General features: G+C 52.3%; 1 protein-coding gene across 2 annotated transcripts in view; it reads right to left on the minus strand.

The window, feature by feature from the left end:
- Window positions 1-1,175: 1,175 nt before the first annotated feature.
- The window catches only part of CD6 (CD6 molecule), a 41,032-nt gene continuing 24,687 nt past the window's right edge, over window positions 1,176-17,520 (minus strand). The window contains exons 2-13 of one of the 2 annotated variants that reach the window (XM_012813277.2): window positions 13,627-13,695; window positions 12,428-12,772; window positions 11,512-11,823; window positions 10,469-10,771; window positions 9,107-9,172; window positions 6,856-6,996; window positions 6,431-6,529; window positions 5,299-5,421; window positions 3,567-3,638; window positions 3,096-3,350; window positions 2,706-2,819; window positions 1,176-2,196 (exon numbers count right to left, since the gene is read on the minus strand). In XM_012813277.2, the coding sequence (XP_012668731.2) occupies window positions 2,132-2,196; window positions 2,706-2,819; window positions 3,096-3,350; window positions 3,567-3,638; window positions 5,299-5,421; window positions 6,431-6,529; window positions 6,856-6,996; window positions 9,107-9,172; window positions 10,469-10,771; window positions 11,512-11,823; window positions 12,428-12,772; window positions 13,627-13,695 (1,964 nt within the window). In that variant the 3' untranslated portion in view covers window positions 1,176-2,131. The remainder of the gene's footprint in view (window positions 2,197-2,705; window positions 2,820-3,095; window positions 3,351-3,566; window positions 3,639-5,298; window positions 5,422-6,430; window positions 6,530-6,855; window positions 6,997-9,106; window positions 9,173-10,468; window positions 10,772-11,511; window positions 11,824-12,427; window positions 12,773-13,626; window positions 13,696-17,520) is intronic. The other variant, XM_012813278.2, reaches the window with a different exon arrangement.

The following is a 17,520-nucleotide window of genomic DNA, read 5'->3' on the forward strand; positions in this document are numbered from 1 at the left end:
GCCAGCCCTGGGAGGACTCAGAGGGCCCAAGGCGGGGAGCAGTGCAGTGGCAACCACATCCTGTGACGGTTGCCCTGGGGAGCACCGGCTTTCTCTCCACCTCTGGGACAGGTGAACGGAAAATGGGCCCGCCCAGGAGGGTGGCAGCTATCACCCCCCCACTCCCTGGAGGGCTCCGAGGGAACTGAAGCCCCAGTCCTCACCCCAAAGCAGAGCTGGGCCCTGGTCATTGTGGCTAAAAATCACAACCTCCAAGCCGGCAGAGGACTGGAGGAAACACCCAGATTCCTCTATGTCCCGTGCCTCCATCTCTACCGGTCTCCTCTCCAGCTCCTCCTGGGCAATCTCTCTGCCAGGTAGTTCTGAGCAGAAAACCCCCTGGGATGAACCTGCCTCAAAAGCTTTTGGAGGCTGAGCTGGGCTGGGCTGTGCAGAGCAGGGAGGCAGTAGCTGCCAAATTCTCACAGGCTCTGCCTGAGTCATCTCCTTGCAGAGGACAGCCCCTGTCTTGTCCCTGCATCTCCAGCCATAGAAGGTTTTCCAATTCATGGTAACACTTCCACCTCAATGGGCAGGGCCGCCCCCACCAATCCCCCACCCTGCACACGTGTGCACACGCTACAGGAGCAGGTGCTGGTGGCACTCTTTTCTGGGCCATTCCTGGGGAAGACGACCCCTTACAGACTGTGCCTCTGACCTTCTGCCTGCCTGCGTCTTCTCTGGACACCTGAGTGTGCTCAGCGCTCACTCCTGTGCAGCTTGGCGAGCTGGGGGCGGGGGTCAATGCCCTGAACTAATGATAGGCAGAGGTTGGTGCATCAAGATCCCAGGGCCCTGGCCCTTTGGTGGGATAATTCTAAGGCGTGTCTCAAAGGGTCTCCAGCAGGACTGAGCCCCGGTAACCCACAACAGCAACCTGTTCACGGACATACCCTGTACCGTCTTCCTCCCTGGGCTCTCTTCCTTATTTTCTTACCAGTGATCCCCCGGATCACTTCCCAAATAAAGGGTCTGAGCTCAATTCCTTGTCTCATTCGCTACTGAGGGAATCAAATGGATCTCTCCTCTCTCTCTTTCTCTCTCTCTCTCTCTCTCTCTCACACACACACACACACACACGTGCGCACACGGCCTGGGTTCTATGAAGTTTAAGAACATGCTACTCCACACCCAAGTTTCACTCAGCAATTCAGTTTAATCTTGGAATACTCAACACAGGACACAGAGCCTGGCCTGGGCCCCAGACACTGTGATGGCTCTGGGGGCAACACCACACGCTCATGTATGCATCCTGGAAGCGTCTGACTCTATTCAAGAAGGTGCATGAAGGCTTGGGGCATCCTTCGGGCCCCCTCCTGGCAGACATATCTGCACTCCTGTCCCCACAAGGACTGGGCCTCTGTCCCTGGGGCCTGTGGGAGGGTGGGGTTGGGGCCCTCTTTGTAAACCATAGGAAATTCAGAATAAGGATCCACTGTCCAGGAAAAGTTACCGCAGAACAAGTGTGCACTCCTGAAGGGCTCCAAGAGTCTCTGGGGCAGGACTGGCCTTGGGCCTCAGCCCCTTTGTGGGGGGAACACACTCACCCTGTTTGCTGTGAGCTGACTGCACCCAGGAAGGCCGTATGCTCTGCCCAGAGCTGCCCTACCCCCAGCACCACCTAGCAGAGTTACAACAGCCCCACAGCTCCTAGCACAAGGGACCTCTCATGGCAACACCATGGTGGGGACCTGTTTTTGTCCCTCCCAGCACCTCTGGTCCTGAGCTGTCAGAGACTTGAGGAATCAAACCACAAGACCCCTGAGGGTCAGAAGTGGCCTCAGGAGTCCGGTCCAGTTCTCTTGCTCCTGGCAGACTCTTCTTGTCCATTGCAGAGACAGAGGACTCACGCCACTTGGAGGAGCACTGTCCTCCAAGCACCTGGGGTGCTCATTAGGGCCGGGTAGGGCTGTACCAGCAGGTTCGGTCTAATGGAAGAAGACTGAGGGGCACAGGTGTGGAGTTTCTTCCATCTCTCTAGGGGGTCTCTCAGTGCCATGGGGGCACTCTGGGGGGAGCAGAGCAGGCCAATAGGTGCAGCAGGAAATGGGGGACAGGGGAAGCCACCCCAGGGGCCTCAGCTGGATCCAGTCTAGGCTGCTCCAATGTCATCATAGTCATCAGTATCAGTGGAGTGAGGCTGAGGACTGGGGGACCCTGTGGGCCAGGAGGCTCAGATAAGTGGGAGGCCCAGTCATTGCCCTGGTGTCCCATGACACAGAGCTGAGCGGGTCTGGTCCACCTCCCCACCCCCGGGAGGCTGTGTGAAGCATGTATCATCTTATTCACAGCCATCTCCAGGGCTAGAATGTCAGCCCTGAGGGCAGAGTCTTATCTCTCTGGCTCAGGGCTGTGTCCCCATGATGGCACAGTGCATAAAATGAGGAGCCTGTCTACTAATACAAGCTCTCCCACGGAGCCAATGGGCTGCTTTTGTTTGAATGCCTCCACCACAAGGACATCACTTCCTATCAAGGCAACCTCTTGGAATATTTCTCTATCCCACCCTTATCTTTCTTCCTCACTTCTTAATATTCTTGTTTTGATTTTTTTTAAACTTTCCCTTTCTCCTTTTCCCCCTTGGGCTGATGCATCCAACAGATACTCCACTCATTCACTCCCCTGTCCGTCTCTACCATCCCCCCACAGTCCCCAGCGACTGGCACCTGGACACCCAAATTGCTCCACTGAAGGGGTTTGGGGAGGCGGCGGCTGGAAGTTCTGGTACCACTCCCCGGATCCGGATGAGGTGCTGGAGCTGTCGTCAGCCAATGGCCCTGCTGAAAACCCCCAGAGCCAATCACCCTCTGCCAGAAGACAACCACTTTGGCAGCTGCCAGAACTGGGAGGCCTGCATAGTTCAGCAGAGCCAAGTTCTCAGCTTGAAAAAGGAGAAGTGAAGGCCCAGAGAGGGAGGAGATTTTTCCAAGGTCACACAGCGAGTGGCTATGGAGCTACCCCTAGAACCCTGACCTCAGCTTGGCTCAGGGATCCCAGACTTGCACTTCCTCTGGCCGGGCTGGCTCCAGGATGGGGTTGAGGGCCACCTTGCTTACCTGAAAAAGTTGTCCGGGAGCCAGCCAGCTCCAGGTTTGGGGGCTGTTCCAGAAAGGAATTCCTCTGCAAAGAAAACACCTGGGGATTCCATGGAGGGAGCTGGTTGCCGGCGTTATTGCAGTAATTCTCCCCGGAAGATGTGCTGGACCCACTGTTGCTCCTTGCGTGACCTTGAGGGTCCAGGGAGGGAGGATCTACAACGCAGTATCCGGGGTTGGCAGGTGGGACGTGGGAAACGTGCAACTCTTCAAGTCCTGGGCCAGGAAAGGGAAATGGTGAGGAAAGAAACAGCAAAAGGACCTCTAATCAGACTTGAGGAAGAGCCTACTGCCTACAGGAATCGTTAGAGTCAGGAAGCTCCCACTGGGGGAGGTTGCTGCTGGTAGGCCTCAGCGTGGGCTGAGCTACTGTCTAAAGGCTGGGCTGTCATCCTACTCACCCCCTTCCTGTCCCTCCCTGGCCAGACTCACCTTCCTCCAGGGGGGGCATCTGGAACCTGCTCTGGTGGGCCTCCTCATCTGTGACCCGGTGCCGCTGTGAGTCTGCAAGCACAGGTGGCAGCGGGGAGGGGTGAAGGCTCAACCTCTCTGTCCCAGGGGTCTGGAGGAGGGGCTGGGGTTCTTCGGGGCTGGGGAGGTGCCCCTGAGGCTGAACAGGTGGGGTGGGAGGACAACCCCAGAGGTAGAGAGGGGGCTCAGGATTTCTCATCAGATTCCAGGCTCACATCCTAATCCAAGCAGACCCTTAACCTCAGTCTCAGAGAGACTTAGTGTTTACTCTGAAACCAGCCTGGGGCCAGAAACTCTAGTGCCCTCGGACCCTACAGCCCCAGCCCCAAGGGCCCTCCTGTTCCTTAAGGGGTGATGTCAGGATTCTGGGTTATCTCCTCTGGCCCTGGCAGCTTTGGGCAGGAAAAGGGTAGACATTTGTCCCTTGCAAGAGCAGAAGCTGGATGGCCTGGAATCGCTGTGTCATTCTCTGTGGTACTTTCAAGGTTCAGAATCAGAGAGACACTCACAGTCTTAAAAAATTGAAGGTCAGGGATCTTGGAGTCGGCTTTTTTGGATCTTGTGCCGCTTTCAGTCTCAATATTGAAGGATTTTGGGACTCTCAGTCTTGCTTCTTACATGCCTGGCCTCAGAAGCTCAGGTTCTAAGGACACATCCCTGTGGCTCTCAAACTTCAGCACATGGACCAGCAAAAGCGGCATCATGTGTCCCACCCCAGAGTCCCTGAGTCAGCAGGTGGGGCAGAGACAACTAGCTGTTCCCCAATACCTGGGGATCCCTAACCTTTACACAGCTGCCCCAGATAGACACTTTTTCCCCTGCCCCTCTTGCAGCTAGTAGGTGGTAGAAAGTGAGTGGGAATAAAGAGGCCACTCTAGTGTCCCATCTTTCCCCTTTCAGCTGCCTGGAATGTGGACATGGCAGCAAGCCATTCTGGACCATGTGAACGAAGACAACTTAGGGTCTGCACAGCAATAAGAAAGAAGGAAACTGGGCCCTCACCAACTCCTCAGGATGCCGTCACTTGGGGGTCTCTATCACACACAGCCAAACTTTCAATCTGACTTACACGGAAAGGTGCAAGATAGGGCTCAGGAATTTTTGATAAGCTCCCAAGTGATTCCAAAATAGGTGTGGGGCTTTAGGGTCTATTCCAATGTCCCAGCATTGCTTGGGCCTATCTTAGGCACTATTTCCTCTTCTTATCCCAAGCAGAAAGAGAGAAGAGCTAGACCAACCAGCCAAGAGGTGCAAGTTGCATGACAGCGGAGGCAGGGAAAGGGAAGGCTGGTGGGGTAAGCAGGGTGGGACAGGACATGGAGAGGCATGATGTGCCAGAAGCCCTCTCGCCTGTGGTCCTTCATGTCTCACACAGACACAGCCACCTTTAGGTGAATGTTGAGGGCCTGGTTACCATCTTAAGGCCCTATATGGTTAGAGACAAAAATGGAAGGGAGAGAGGTCAGAGTAGAGATGACTCAAGACAGCAGCGAGATGTCTCCAGGGTCACAAAGCTCTTTGGAAACTTCAATGTAAGGCCCTTGATAGTCAGTGCGGCAGGGAACAAGGGGAATCCTGCCTACACCACATAGGGGGCCACAGCCTGGTTCTAAACCTGAAGGTTCCCTAGCCAGCAGGGCTCTCCCCCTGATTCGAGCAGGTGGTCCATTAGGAGCCTGGCCCAGGCACTCACTGTAGAAGGTGGTCAGGGCCACAGGAGGCTGGGTGCTGAAGTCATAGTGCTCATAGTCTGTGTCTGAGCTGGAGTCCGAGTCCGCAGGGGCTGGGGCCCGGACCTGGATGGGCAGGTTGGGAACTGGGGAGAGAACAGAGCAGGGGCATGGCAAAGTGGTGGGGAAGGACACAGAGAGAGGAGACAAAGAATGTGAACAGTGAGGACGGGAGACAGTGAAGGGGAGCACCAGGAAGCCCGCCTGGTATGGACCATTCAGCCTGGGTTTCCCAAGATCCTCTCACTCATTTTCAATATCAGGAGCTAAACATTTATTTATTTAGCACTTACTCTGCTAGTCACAGAGTAACAGTTGTAAATGTTCTAACATTTATAATGAGCTCATTTAATCCATAACTTTGTGAAGTGGGCACATGATTATTTTCATTTCATAGGTGAGAAAACTGAGCCTCAGAGAGGTTCTTGCCTGGCCCAGAGAAGCAGGCAATCTGGCTCCAAACCTCTATACAGTGGGTGGTTGCCCCGGGCTTAGCTTGGTGCTAGATGCTGCAGTCATATTCTCTTCTCAGACATAAGCAGACTGTGTGCAAAGAATATCTATAATACTTGACTGAGTTTTGTACCATTTCTCATGTCATTGAACTCTTTCCAATAAAGGTGATTGAATATATTCATAACACAATGTGATGAAACTCAATCTCCTTTGCAAGACTTTCCAGAGGCAGAAATCCATATTTCATAAAGGATGGATGACTGGCTTAATTTTTCTTTACCCAGAAAATATGAAGTATGTTCCAGGGGAGTCTTGAAGGAACTCTGCAGGGCAGGCCACAGAGAGGGGCGTGATATCACAAGCATATTAGCCAATTTGAGTGTGACTTTCCTCTGAGAACCAAGATCCAAAACACTGTTGGCCTATATTTGTCCAGAACTCAAAGGTCTAGAGTCCTAGGATGACAGAACTAGAAGGTCATCTGCCCATTAAGGTCCAGAGAGACACCTGACCTGCTCAAGGTCCCACAGCCACAAGTGGGCTGGCACAGGTCTTATCTCAGCTGCACACTACCTTGACCTAAGCAGTACCCTTCCTGTCCTCCCCAGCTCCCCACACCCCGGATGGGGGACATCCTACCTTCTTCTTTGGGGATGGTGATGGGGACCACTTGATAGCTATTGATGACTGCTGGGATGGTGGTGGGTGGGTGCTGGTGGTTCACCATAGTGGGGATGGCTGAGGGAGGGAAAGCAGAAATTCTACAAGTCATTTTTTTTTCCCTCTCCCCGTCTACCTACTTCTGTTCTCATCAAGAGACCTCCTTCCTCACCCCCCAATCTCCCAACACACACAAACATGAACACACACACACACACAGTTTGGTCCTCGCATGAGACCCACACTAGTGAGTCCATTTCTGTTTGACATGCTGGGAAAATCCTTCTCATCAGGAGATGCTCCCTAAGGCTGGGGCCATTGCTAGATCACACCATGCTTGCTGGGCTTCTGCCAAGGCCCACGCCACCCTGGGATGGCCCTGGCTCCCAGAACTATGCACTTACCATATTTTCCTTTCATTTTCAAGAGGATGAAGGCTATGGAGATGAGTGAACCAAGGAGGAGAATTCCCAGAACAATGCAGAGGATGAGGAGCATTAACTCTTGAGATTCCATGGCCTCTGTTTTCACTGTCACAGAAGGTTCTAGAAACAAGAACTCCAATTCAGGGAGAAAGAAGAATGGACATAGACTTCTCTTTGTCCATTCTTCTTGCCGTTTCATCCTTCCTACAGCTGATCCACTTCCCTTTTCTTCCTCCTTCCTTCTTTTTTTTAAATTTTCCCATCTGCTTTTAGGTTTTTCGTATATAGTTGGTACTCAATAAATGCATACTGAATGAATGAGTAATTGACTAATTGAATTATTCCCCAAACCACCCCTTCCCCCCCAGCCAGCCACCCACAGGGATCTCTTTCTGCTAGCTCTTCAGTACTAAGTCTTTGTTTGATAATTATTGAGTGCCCACTGTGTGCCAGGCACTTAGCCTTTCAGATACAAAATATGACAACAGTATCACAGGTTTTGAGGGGAGCTGTCCAGTGGGGAGACTGCCAAGTAGACCCAATCCAGTATGAGGAGGGCCTGTGGTGATGATGTTTGTACAGGGAAGCATGGACCCTATAAAAGTCACTTTGTTCTCTATGTGGAGGTATCAAAGCTGGTTTCTCAGAGAAGGTGGCTCTGAGTTACCTTTGGCAGTGAACAGACCACAGGTATTTTCTGTGCCTGGGACCACCCTTTCTCCCAGACATGCCCTCCATGAGGGCAGGAGTGAAGTCTGTGATTCGGGACCTCCCAACCCTGTATTGCCTGCTCCGGTGTGACTTCTTGCCTTCCCCTCCCTCTCAACCTCACCCCTGCTTAAAAAAAAAAAAAAGCAAAGCACAAGAAAGGATAGAGGGGCGAGCGGCAGTGAGGAGCGTGCCCAGAGCCATGTCTGACTACATGGCCCCGCCTCCTGCTTTCTGTGTAAGTCCTAGGAGTGGAGTTAGATGAAGGGTGGAGAGAAGGGGAAGAGCTCTCCCTTTTCCTGTCCTCGTTTTCTCCCCTTCCTTTTCTGTGTGCAAAGAAGGCAGTTTGGACCAGGAGGGGAAGCTGGATCAAGCAGCAAGAATTGGTAAAAGGGCCACTCTGGGTGTGGAGGCCAGGGAGGCTGATGCATGTGGGCCTAGAGGACCTTTGGCCTTGGGAGGGGCTTGTGGACCAATGGCTGGGCTGTGATCCATGGAGGCCAGGCCACTCTTTGCTTTTCTGGGGCTGCGTGGCTCCCTGACGTGTACAAGGTGCCTCGCAGGAGCTTACCCTCCAGCCTGTGCAATTCCAGCATCTCAACCCCTCTCTGTGCCAAAGCCCCTGGCAGGACCTAATGGCCCTTCACTCTATCCCAGCCCCTGTCCTCCCAGCTCTGGGATGTCTGAGAGAAGCTGAGAGGAGCCAGGAGGCAGGGGGAGTGAGTCTGCGCCAGTCCCTACAGATATTAATGGGGTTACAAAGGGCTTTATGCCTGGACTAAATAATCAGAACATCAGATGTTCAGGCAGTTCTTACTGTGCACTAGGCTCTGTCTAAGCACATTGTAAAAATTAATTCACAGCAGCCTTACCAGATGCTTGGGAAAAGGTAATATAGTTGTCATTCCCCCTTTTATAGTCTAGGGATCTGAGGCTCAAAGAGGTTCAGAATGGCCCAGTGTTGCACAGCTAGCAAGACACACACTAGGGTGTGAGTCCCAGGAGTCTGTTCTGATGCTTGCCAGACTACACACAGTGGATAGATGGGCCAAGAGTGGGTCCAGAGTTGAGAGTCTTGAATGCAATTTCTACTGGCATTTGGCTGGCTATCACTTGAGTCTTAGAGCCTCAGCTCCTTCCTTGATATAAGTTATAATGAGACCTCTATCATTTGGCTGCCGAGAGGATTAAGGAGCTGGAGAACAATGGCTGTGCTAGGCTCTGGGCCTGGAACATCATGAACACACTGTTACCGTCAGCCCCCACCTCCAGTTCCAGGTGATCTCAGACCAGCCTGGCTCTCTCTCCAGTTCTCTCCTATCCTACAGGTGCTCGCCCAAGATGGGGAGGACTCAGTGACCTGTGGGCTGACCTAGCAGAGAGGCTCACAAAGTGCCCACAGGGCCCCTGGAAGGCAAGTCCATTGGCTAGAGGTGGAAGGTGGGGAACAAACCACAAACACCTTCCCCGAGCTCTGCAGCACTTCTAAGAAACCAGGAGTACGCTGCCCAGCAACACTCACCTACAGTGGCTGGCTGAACACTTGCTGGGACTTCAGGAGTGGACAGATTGTGCAAGCTCCGGGAACCTGTCAGAAAGCACCACCCAATCACACCATGCACATTACTGAGCACCTACTGTGTACCAAGCCTTGTGCTAGAAACTGAACAAGACAGACAAGTGACCTGCAACTGGGGCCAGGCTCCAGCTGGGGCATGTAGTTAAGGAACCTTGCCTTTCCCACCCCCTATAATAGGGAGGAGCTCATAGATTAAATGCTGGGAGGGTTCTTTGGTTAGAGCAGGGGCTCTTCTTTCTGCTATAGACCCCAAACCCCTTTCAATTCAGTCTTCACTTTATTCTTCTTATTCACCTCAGGAGATGGAGAGCTGTCATTACGACCATTATGACAACCATCATAACCCGCTTGGCCATTTGACACGTGTGCTCACAGGAATGGCTCTCACAGTTCCTTGGCAGGTATTATCTGGTTTCCCAGCCACCCCATGAGGTATCTAGTGTCAGCACCCACATATGGAAGTTAAGGGACTGTCTGAAGTCTCCCAGGTAGCACATGGGGCTGAGATCCATACCTAGGTGTCTGAACAAAATACGGATGCTAATACAGTGTTTGCTTAGGTCTAACCCTCATTTTCTCACATGCTAATGCCTCTAAAATCAGGATGATGGCCTCAATCAGATGATGTCTGATGGAGTATCAAGAGTTTATCTGCATAACATTTTCCCCCTTACTGTACAGAAAACAATAATGGTGTGACTAGCTCTGTGATGGCTCATGTCTGTAATCTCAGGACTCTGGGAGGCCAAGGTGGGAGGATTGCTTGAGCTCAAGAGTTTGAGACCAGCCAGAGCAAGCATGAGACTCCATCTCCACAAAAAATAGAAAAAATAGCTGAGTGTGGTGGCATGTGCCTATAGTCCTAGCTACTTGGGAGGCTGAGGCTAAGAGCTATTGAGTGCTTGGCCATGCCTGGCACATGATTAGGGGTTCAGATGCTGTCACTGATGCTATTTTTATCATTAGTGTCTCCTAATATTATTTTTACTTAGGGATGCCCTGGGATGGTGAATTGGCTTCAACTCTGAGACAATTCCAGTCAACAGGGACCATAACTTAGCATATAATAATGCCTCAATCAATATTGGATTCACAGTTTGGGGGCTGAGTTGCATGTCTGTACAAGAGATCCTGATTAAGTACAAATGTCTGCCTGGGCACAATGAGGACAGCAGTCCTTCTTATGCTGTATTTGCCACTGCTGATCTAATTCCTGTTGTGGTTCTTGGGCTGCAAGTTCTTAGGACTCAGTGGAGTTCTGGTCCAAATGCCAGGGCTAGTGCGGGTCGGGTGGGGCAGGGATACCTGAGCAGAGGACTCGGGCTGCATGTGACTCTCTACAGAGGTTGGAGTTGTTGAACCGCCAGAAGCAGTCGGAGAGGGTGGGCTCCTCCCCTTTGCATGAGTAGAACATCTTGCCCGACAAGGAGTGGGGCCGCCCCTTGGGCTGTTCGACCACATTTCCGCAGCCCAAGGTCTGGCAGAGCACTTTGGCCTCCTGTGTGTACCACTCACTGTCACACACCGTGTTCCAGAACCCTCGGAAGTATACCTCCACTTGCCCCTCACAGGGGTCAGTGCCCCCAGTCAGGCGCCAGGACTGGTGCTCTGCGGGGAGGTGCAAGGGGCAGAGTCAGGTCAAGATCCTCTGGGCCCTGCCGGCCCAGACCCACCAATGCAAGCATCAGTAGTACAGGCACCAGTGCAGCCCAACTAGTCTCCACATCTTTGTGTGTCCCTCCCTCCTCCATCTGTGTCCCCCTTTTATCCACGGCATCTTCTCTGGCCAGCCTTGCTGCAGTACCCTGGATCCTCTCTACTGAAAGTGTGGTCTGTGGACCAGCAGTGTCAGCACTGCCTGAAATCTTGCTAGAAATGCAGAAGCTTGAGCCGTGCCCCAGGTTACTGATCCAGAATCTGTTTTAACATCCCCTGTCCCCATTCTTGTGCATATTAAAAAGAAGCAGTGGCTGGCCCAGAACCTCCTGGTCTCAGTTGGGCAGCCCAGCAGCCTCCCTGCATCCAATCCCCTCTACTGCTCCAATCCAAAGGACCAACTCCCACTCAGGATGAGTCCCACCTCTAACGCCACCTCCTCTAGGAGGTAGACAGGCCCATCCTCAGGTCCAGAGTGCCTGCTGCCTCTAAAGTCCACCTAACTTCCCCTCCCGGGGCACTTCCCACTTGCTCCCCTGAATCCTGTTTGTCTGGGTCTCATCTCACCTCCTGGGCTGTGACCCCCCATGGGTAGGGAGGGCCTCTTCTGCGCCCAACTCCAGGCCTGGCGCCCAGAAGGCCTGTGGCAAATGTTGGTGGTTGGCCACAGTTCAGCGACGCAGCCCACTGACCTGAGCACACCACACCTGCATCCTCCTTGTGGCCACAGTAGTGGTATCCTGGCAGCCCCGGACAGTCCCACAGGTAAGCCTCGGCTCCGGAGCAGTTCACCTGGTCCCGGTGGATGGGCCCTCGGCCGGGTGTGAAGTGCATGCCGGGCAGGGCCTGGACTGCCCAGCCACAGCCCAGTTGCCGGCACACCACGTGGGCGTCCTCTAGGTCCCACGTGTCATCGCACACCGAGCCCCACTGGCCGCGCTCCAGCATCTCCACCCGGCCAGCGCAGGGGCCGCCGCCGTCCATCACCCGCAGTGCACGATTCTCTGAGGGCAGGAGGGGTCGTGGCTGCTGGGGCACCAGGGTAGGGGGGCGGGGGAGGCAGGAGGGGGAAGCAAGTAGGACGGGCAGGGGGCGTTGTGGACGGGCTGTGGGCCCAATGAGGTGGGTTGCAGCCTGGCTGGCAGGATTGGGGATCTCCACAAGGCTGCAGTTGGGGTAGGCGGGGCTGCAGGCTTTAGAAGGCATTAGAGACCTGGTGGGCGGGGCCTGAAGAGCAGGGCTGGGGCAGGAGGGCCACAGGGCACAGGGACGCTAGAACGTGGTAAATTTTTGTATGTGGGGAAGGGGCAGAGATAAAGACCGAGACAGGAGGCGGGATGGCTCTAAGTAGGGTTAGGGACCGGGTCGGCATTGAGAACCCAGGATGGGGTTGGGAGAAGCCTAGAGGCCAGATGGGAGGAAATGAGGGTCTGGAAACGCTCCCATGCACTCCTCCGGCGTGGGGACCACCCTGCGCTTGCACTGGGGGGTGGAGGTGGAGGTGGGTGCGGAGGGAGAGGCCCAGTCCGGTGGTTCGAGCGAGAAGCAGCTGCTGAAGGCCTGGGGAGTGGGGCAGGCAGGTGGTAGGGCGCAAGGCTCCGCTGGTACCTGCACAGGTGACCCAGGCCGGCTTCCTATCGCCACTGCACTCGTGCTCCACCACGTCGCAGAGCCTCCACTCGACGCCGCTGCACAAGACGGCGGGCACCCCAGCCAGCGTGACGTTCGGGACCCCGCTGGCATTCCCCGCGGCAGGCCCAAACTCGGGGGTCGGTGGAGTGAGCTGGGCAGCCGCCTCCGCCCCGCCGCACCCCAGCGCTTGGCACACGGCCTCGGCGGCGCGGCCATTCCAGAGTGCCCCGCACGCGGGCTCCCAGGACTTCCCGAGCCGGACTTCCACCGTCCCACTGCAGCGGCTGCTCCCGTTCACCAGACGGACCCCGAGCTGCTCCCCTGGAAGTGTCAAACGGGAGCTGAGACCTCTATGGTTTCTCCCTCTGCTGGTCCCAGGGGTGAGGGTGGGTGGGGCAATTGCCCAGGCTCTGCCACTGACTCTGTAGGAGGCCTTGGATAACCCCCTGCCCAGCTCTGGTTATCTGCTCAGCCTTCCAGCCGGCAAAATGGGGCAGGGCTGGCTTATTCCCACGTCCCCTTTGAGGCCTGACCCTCTGGCTCTCCTTAGAGTCAGAAGAAGGTGGCACTCAGGGACGACTCTAGAGGTTATTAGAAGGGCTTATGCCTGGGGTAACAGAGAACCTGAGGTCTGGTCCCCACAAACCCTCCTCTTCTGGGTCAGGAGCCCTGGTCCATGCCGGCACGGGGTTGGTCAGGCGGTTGAAGATGGCCTGCTTCAGCTAATGGTGGGTCACCCTTCCCCAGAGCCTCTTTCAGGAAGCACCTGCCCATTTTTGCCAGGATTGCATCCCGTGTGCAAGCACACTGCCTGGCACAGAATAGGTCCTTAATAAATATCTCAAACATCTGTCTGTAAGTGAAGGGCTCATCTGATGAAACCTCAACAGCCCCACCAGAGCTCTTCAGCTTGTTCTCATAAATCCCCTTAAAGTGTTCTGCGAGTGCCTCGCCCCTGTGCACGTGACTTATCAGTGGCCTCTCAAAAGTGGTACTTCTAAGATCTCCAGGTAAGCTCATGGTGGAACTTTAGGCACTGGATCAGAAAGGAGAAGTGTTGCCTGAAGTCAGGGAGCCTCCCTAAAAGTCTATTTTCCTTTCTTGACACCTGGGAGACCACCTACCACTTGGTTCATAAAGTTGACCCTGGACCCCCAGAAAGATTATTTGCTCACCTGGCTCCAAGGGCTCATTCTCTGCACTGCTGGTGTTGACCTGGCCAGATGGGGTTGCAGAGGGTTGACCTGAAATTAACCAGCAGCAGCTGTGGTGAGTACCTAAGCTCAGCCATGGGGCCACAGAGGTGCCCTGCTGGGCAGTGGCATTTTCTGGAGCCTGTTGTGGCTCTATGACCCCTTTGGAAAACCAAAATAGTCCTTAACCTTGGGTTTGTTCACCTCCCTTCAGGGTAGGGAAAATTCTCAAACTTTGGAGTTCCAGCATCCTCCACTTCATCAATTGCACACACATCCTCAGAAATCAGGGTATAGTAGGGAAGAATGACAGTGGGCTTTGAAGCCAGACCAACTTATTGGCTGTGTGCCCATGGATGGGTGACTTAACTTCCATGTGCCAGTCCCAATAAATTGGGACTAATACTTAGGAAAGTATTGTGAGGCTGAAATGAGACAAACCATAAAATGCTTGACATATAGAAGAAACTTGAAAATGGGAGTGATTTAGGAAAAACATTTTTGTTCAGAGGATTTGTTTGAGAATTTCCTACCAGATTTAGGATAACTGGTACATCCTGGGCTGGGGACCATTAGAAGGTGAAGTGCCTTTAGAAATGGAGAAACTAACATTCAGTAAGGGCCTCTTAGATGCCAGGTCTTTGCACATAATTTTCCATTTACTTTCAACAACACATTGGGGTAGGTATTGGCATTCCCATTGTACAGATTAGCAAAAGGAGACCCAAATAAAAATCAACTACCTATGCCAGATAGTATCCATCTGTCCCTCCAGAGGCACTATCTACTCTGCCCTCTGAATATTACATTAGTTGACTTTTTTGGATTAATTAGAGTCTTCTCTCAGGGCTTTTGGGTCCCATTAGGTTTGGTGAATGGGGAGTTATGGCAGTGAAAGGAGGGAGGGAGGAGAGTAAGGGTGTGGTGCTTATCCCCCGGCTCCATCCCCTTGAGGTCCCTTATCTAAAGGTCACTGCTCCTTCAAGATAGCTATCTCTCCTTGACTGTCTCCTCCTGGGTCTCACTGACCACTCCCCAGTCTTGTCTCTTTGGGCCCAGGGTGGTAACAGCTCAGCTGCTCTTAGCTTCTGGTTACTGAGTTATCCTTTGTAAATGGTCCTTTTGTAAAGAACCCCTCTTCCAACACCTCTACTTTGAGTGTGCCACCCGTTTCCTGTAGGGACCCCGAGTGGTACATTGCCAGAGGCTACCCAGCTAGCAAACAGCAGAACCAAGATTTGCACTGTCTCCATGGAATCCTCTCCACTCTGGGCCCCAGTGTTCTGGTTTGCAAAGCACAATGGGAGGAGGCTCTGAGGCAGGGACCACTGTGCCTGAAAGCGAGCTCATCTGCGTTTCCTGGTTTCTCTTGTACTTAGGTTGGGGCTGTTGATGTCTGGACCATGGCAGTGAGCCTCCTCCATCTGTTTCTCCCCTATTGTAGGATATTAGGGGCCCTGAGTTCCCAGGGGATCTTGAAGATGGAAGTGATCTTGACCCAAATTGAATTTTGTGTGAATAAGAGGTAAGCACACATGCCTGCAGGCACAGCCCTTCCACAGACACCAGTCTGGGCTGCTCCCTCACCCCGGCAGAAGGGATTCAGGCCTCTAACTGCCCATCCTCACTAACTCCTTGGTGGGCTGCCCAGCCTGACCCCCTGAAGAGGAAATGACTCAGAATTCAGAGCACATACTCTGCAACTAATGTGATATTCAGAACAAGAATTCAGATGCACACAAGTTAGGATTTCAGAATGCTGGTTTCCACAGCAACGGACCAGTCAGTGCTCTGGTACAGTTTTCAATATTTCTACATGGGGTGGGGGCAAGGGGTTGAGTGTGGGCTGCAGTGTGTATGTGTGTATGTGTGTGTGACTGTGTGATTATGCTCGTTGATTGTGTGTGTATGACTTGTGAATGTGTACATGTAGGCAGGAAGGTTGCTCAGTTTTGCATTCTCTAGGCTTGGGTCTGGGAAACCACTTCATCATGCATAAGGCACATATGGCCCAAGGCTGGATCAGCATTGTGTCTCCCAGGGTCCCCAACACAGTGTTTGTTGATTGACTAATTGAATGAAAGAGTGGGCAGGAGCTGCCTGAAATGAGATACGGGAGGGTTTTGTTTTTGTGTTATAGACCTTCTCCTAGTTCCTATCCCAAAGAGGGAGCCTTGCTTTTGCGTCTCTAATTTGTGTGCTGCGGGAACCAAAGCAGGGTTTACCTTGAACCCTTTTTCCATCAGGGCATGGTTTCACAAAGGGCCCAGTGGAGGATCCCTGCTTCCCAGACATCATTATTACTTGTGTCTGGTCCTGTGCTTCACACCTTTTTTTAAATTGGTTCACTTTTTTTGCTACAATACCTTTATTTGAAAAGGAAACTGCCGTAGTTTGAATGGGTTCCCCAAAGTTCATGTGTTAGAAACTTAATCCCCAAGGCAACAGTGGTTGCTGAGAGGTGAGACCTTTGAAAGGGAATTGGTCCCGAGGGCTTTGCCTTCATGAATGGATAGATGCCATTCTGGGAGTGGGTTAGTTGTAGGAGTGGATTTGTTACATCTGGCTTCGCCAGATGCTGCCCCTAGATCTTGGACTTCCTGACCTCCAAAAATATGAAAAAAAAAAAAAAAGAGAAAAGAAAAAAAAACTCTCTTTCTTTTATAAATTATCCAGTCTGTGGGAGTTTGTGATAGCAACACAAAACAAAGTAAGGCAGAACCTTTACCCTTTCCTGGGAATTTGCTTCACTTCGTTAAGATGCTTGAATGTAAAGTGTTCTTTGCAGGTTTTTGAGCTGCACAAAAGTGGAAACAGAGTGAATGCCCATCCACAAGGCAACTGCTGAATAAATTATGGTCTATTTATGCCATGGCATCTTTTTTTAATAAAAAATAAAATAGACCCACTTTGGTTGGGAGATTTTCATACTGTGTTGAGTGAGAAAGGCAAGATGCAGGGAAGAAAGTATAATGTGATATAATTTTTATAAAACAAGGCCACCCCCCCTCTGTGAACTGGTATGATTATATGAAGTATGGTAAGTATGGAAGAACACACAGCAGATGATCAAAATGTAAAAATTAAAAGGGTGGGCATCAGGGGAAGACGCAGTGCCACGCAGGGCCAGCTCTGTGGGCATGTGGCCTGTATGCAGGGCCCCGTGCTTACAGGGACCCGACACTTGGTTTAATGCTCTGCTGTTGCCATCTTGAAATTCTTCATCATTTGCTGAAGAAAAGACCCTGCATTTTCATTTTGTACTGAGCCCTGCAAATTGTATAGCTGGTCCTGGTGCTGAATCATACCAGCGGGAGAGAGGAAATAAGCAATGAAAGAAAAAAAGTCTATACTTTCAAAATCATATATGACATGATTCCATTTATGTAAAATTAATACAGTAGAACCTCCCTAGATGACCACCTTCCTACACTGACCACCTCCTTAAGTTGACCTAATTTTCATAGGCTGGACACGCACCACATGCACACATCAGTACAGTAGGCCTAGTATCCTATGTGGACCACCTCCATTATGTTGACTGGTTTGGTACCGTCCCTCGGGTGGTCAACTTAAAGAGGTTCTACTGTGTGTTGACACACAAAAAATTTAGACGATATGACAACCTAACATGACTAATTACATTGCTTTCTTACAATAGAAGCTAGTTATAAAAATAAGCCTATGCGGGGAGGCCGAAGTGGGTAGATTGCCTGAGCTCACGGGCTTAAGACCAGCCTGAGCAAGAGTGAGACACTGTTTCTAAAAATTAGCAAGGCGTTGTGGTGGGCACCTGTGGTCCCAGCTACTTGGGAGGCTGAGGCAAGAGAATTGCTTGAGCCCAAGAGTTTGAGGTTGCTGTGAGCTGAGATGCCA

This window comes from Otolemur garnettii, unplaced genomic scaffold, assembly GCF_000181295.1.
Source record: "Otolemur garnettii isolate 467f Iridium unplaced genomic scaffold, OtoGar3 scaffold00254, whole genome shotgun sequence".
NCBI lineage: Eukaryota > Metazoa > Chordata > Mammalia > Primates > Galagidae > Otolemur > Otolemur garnettii.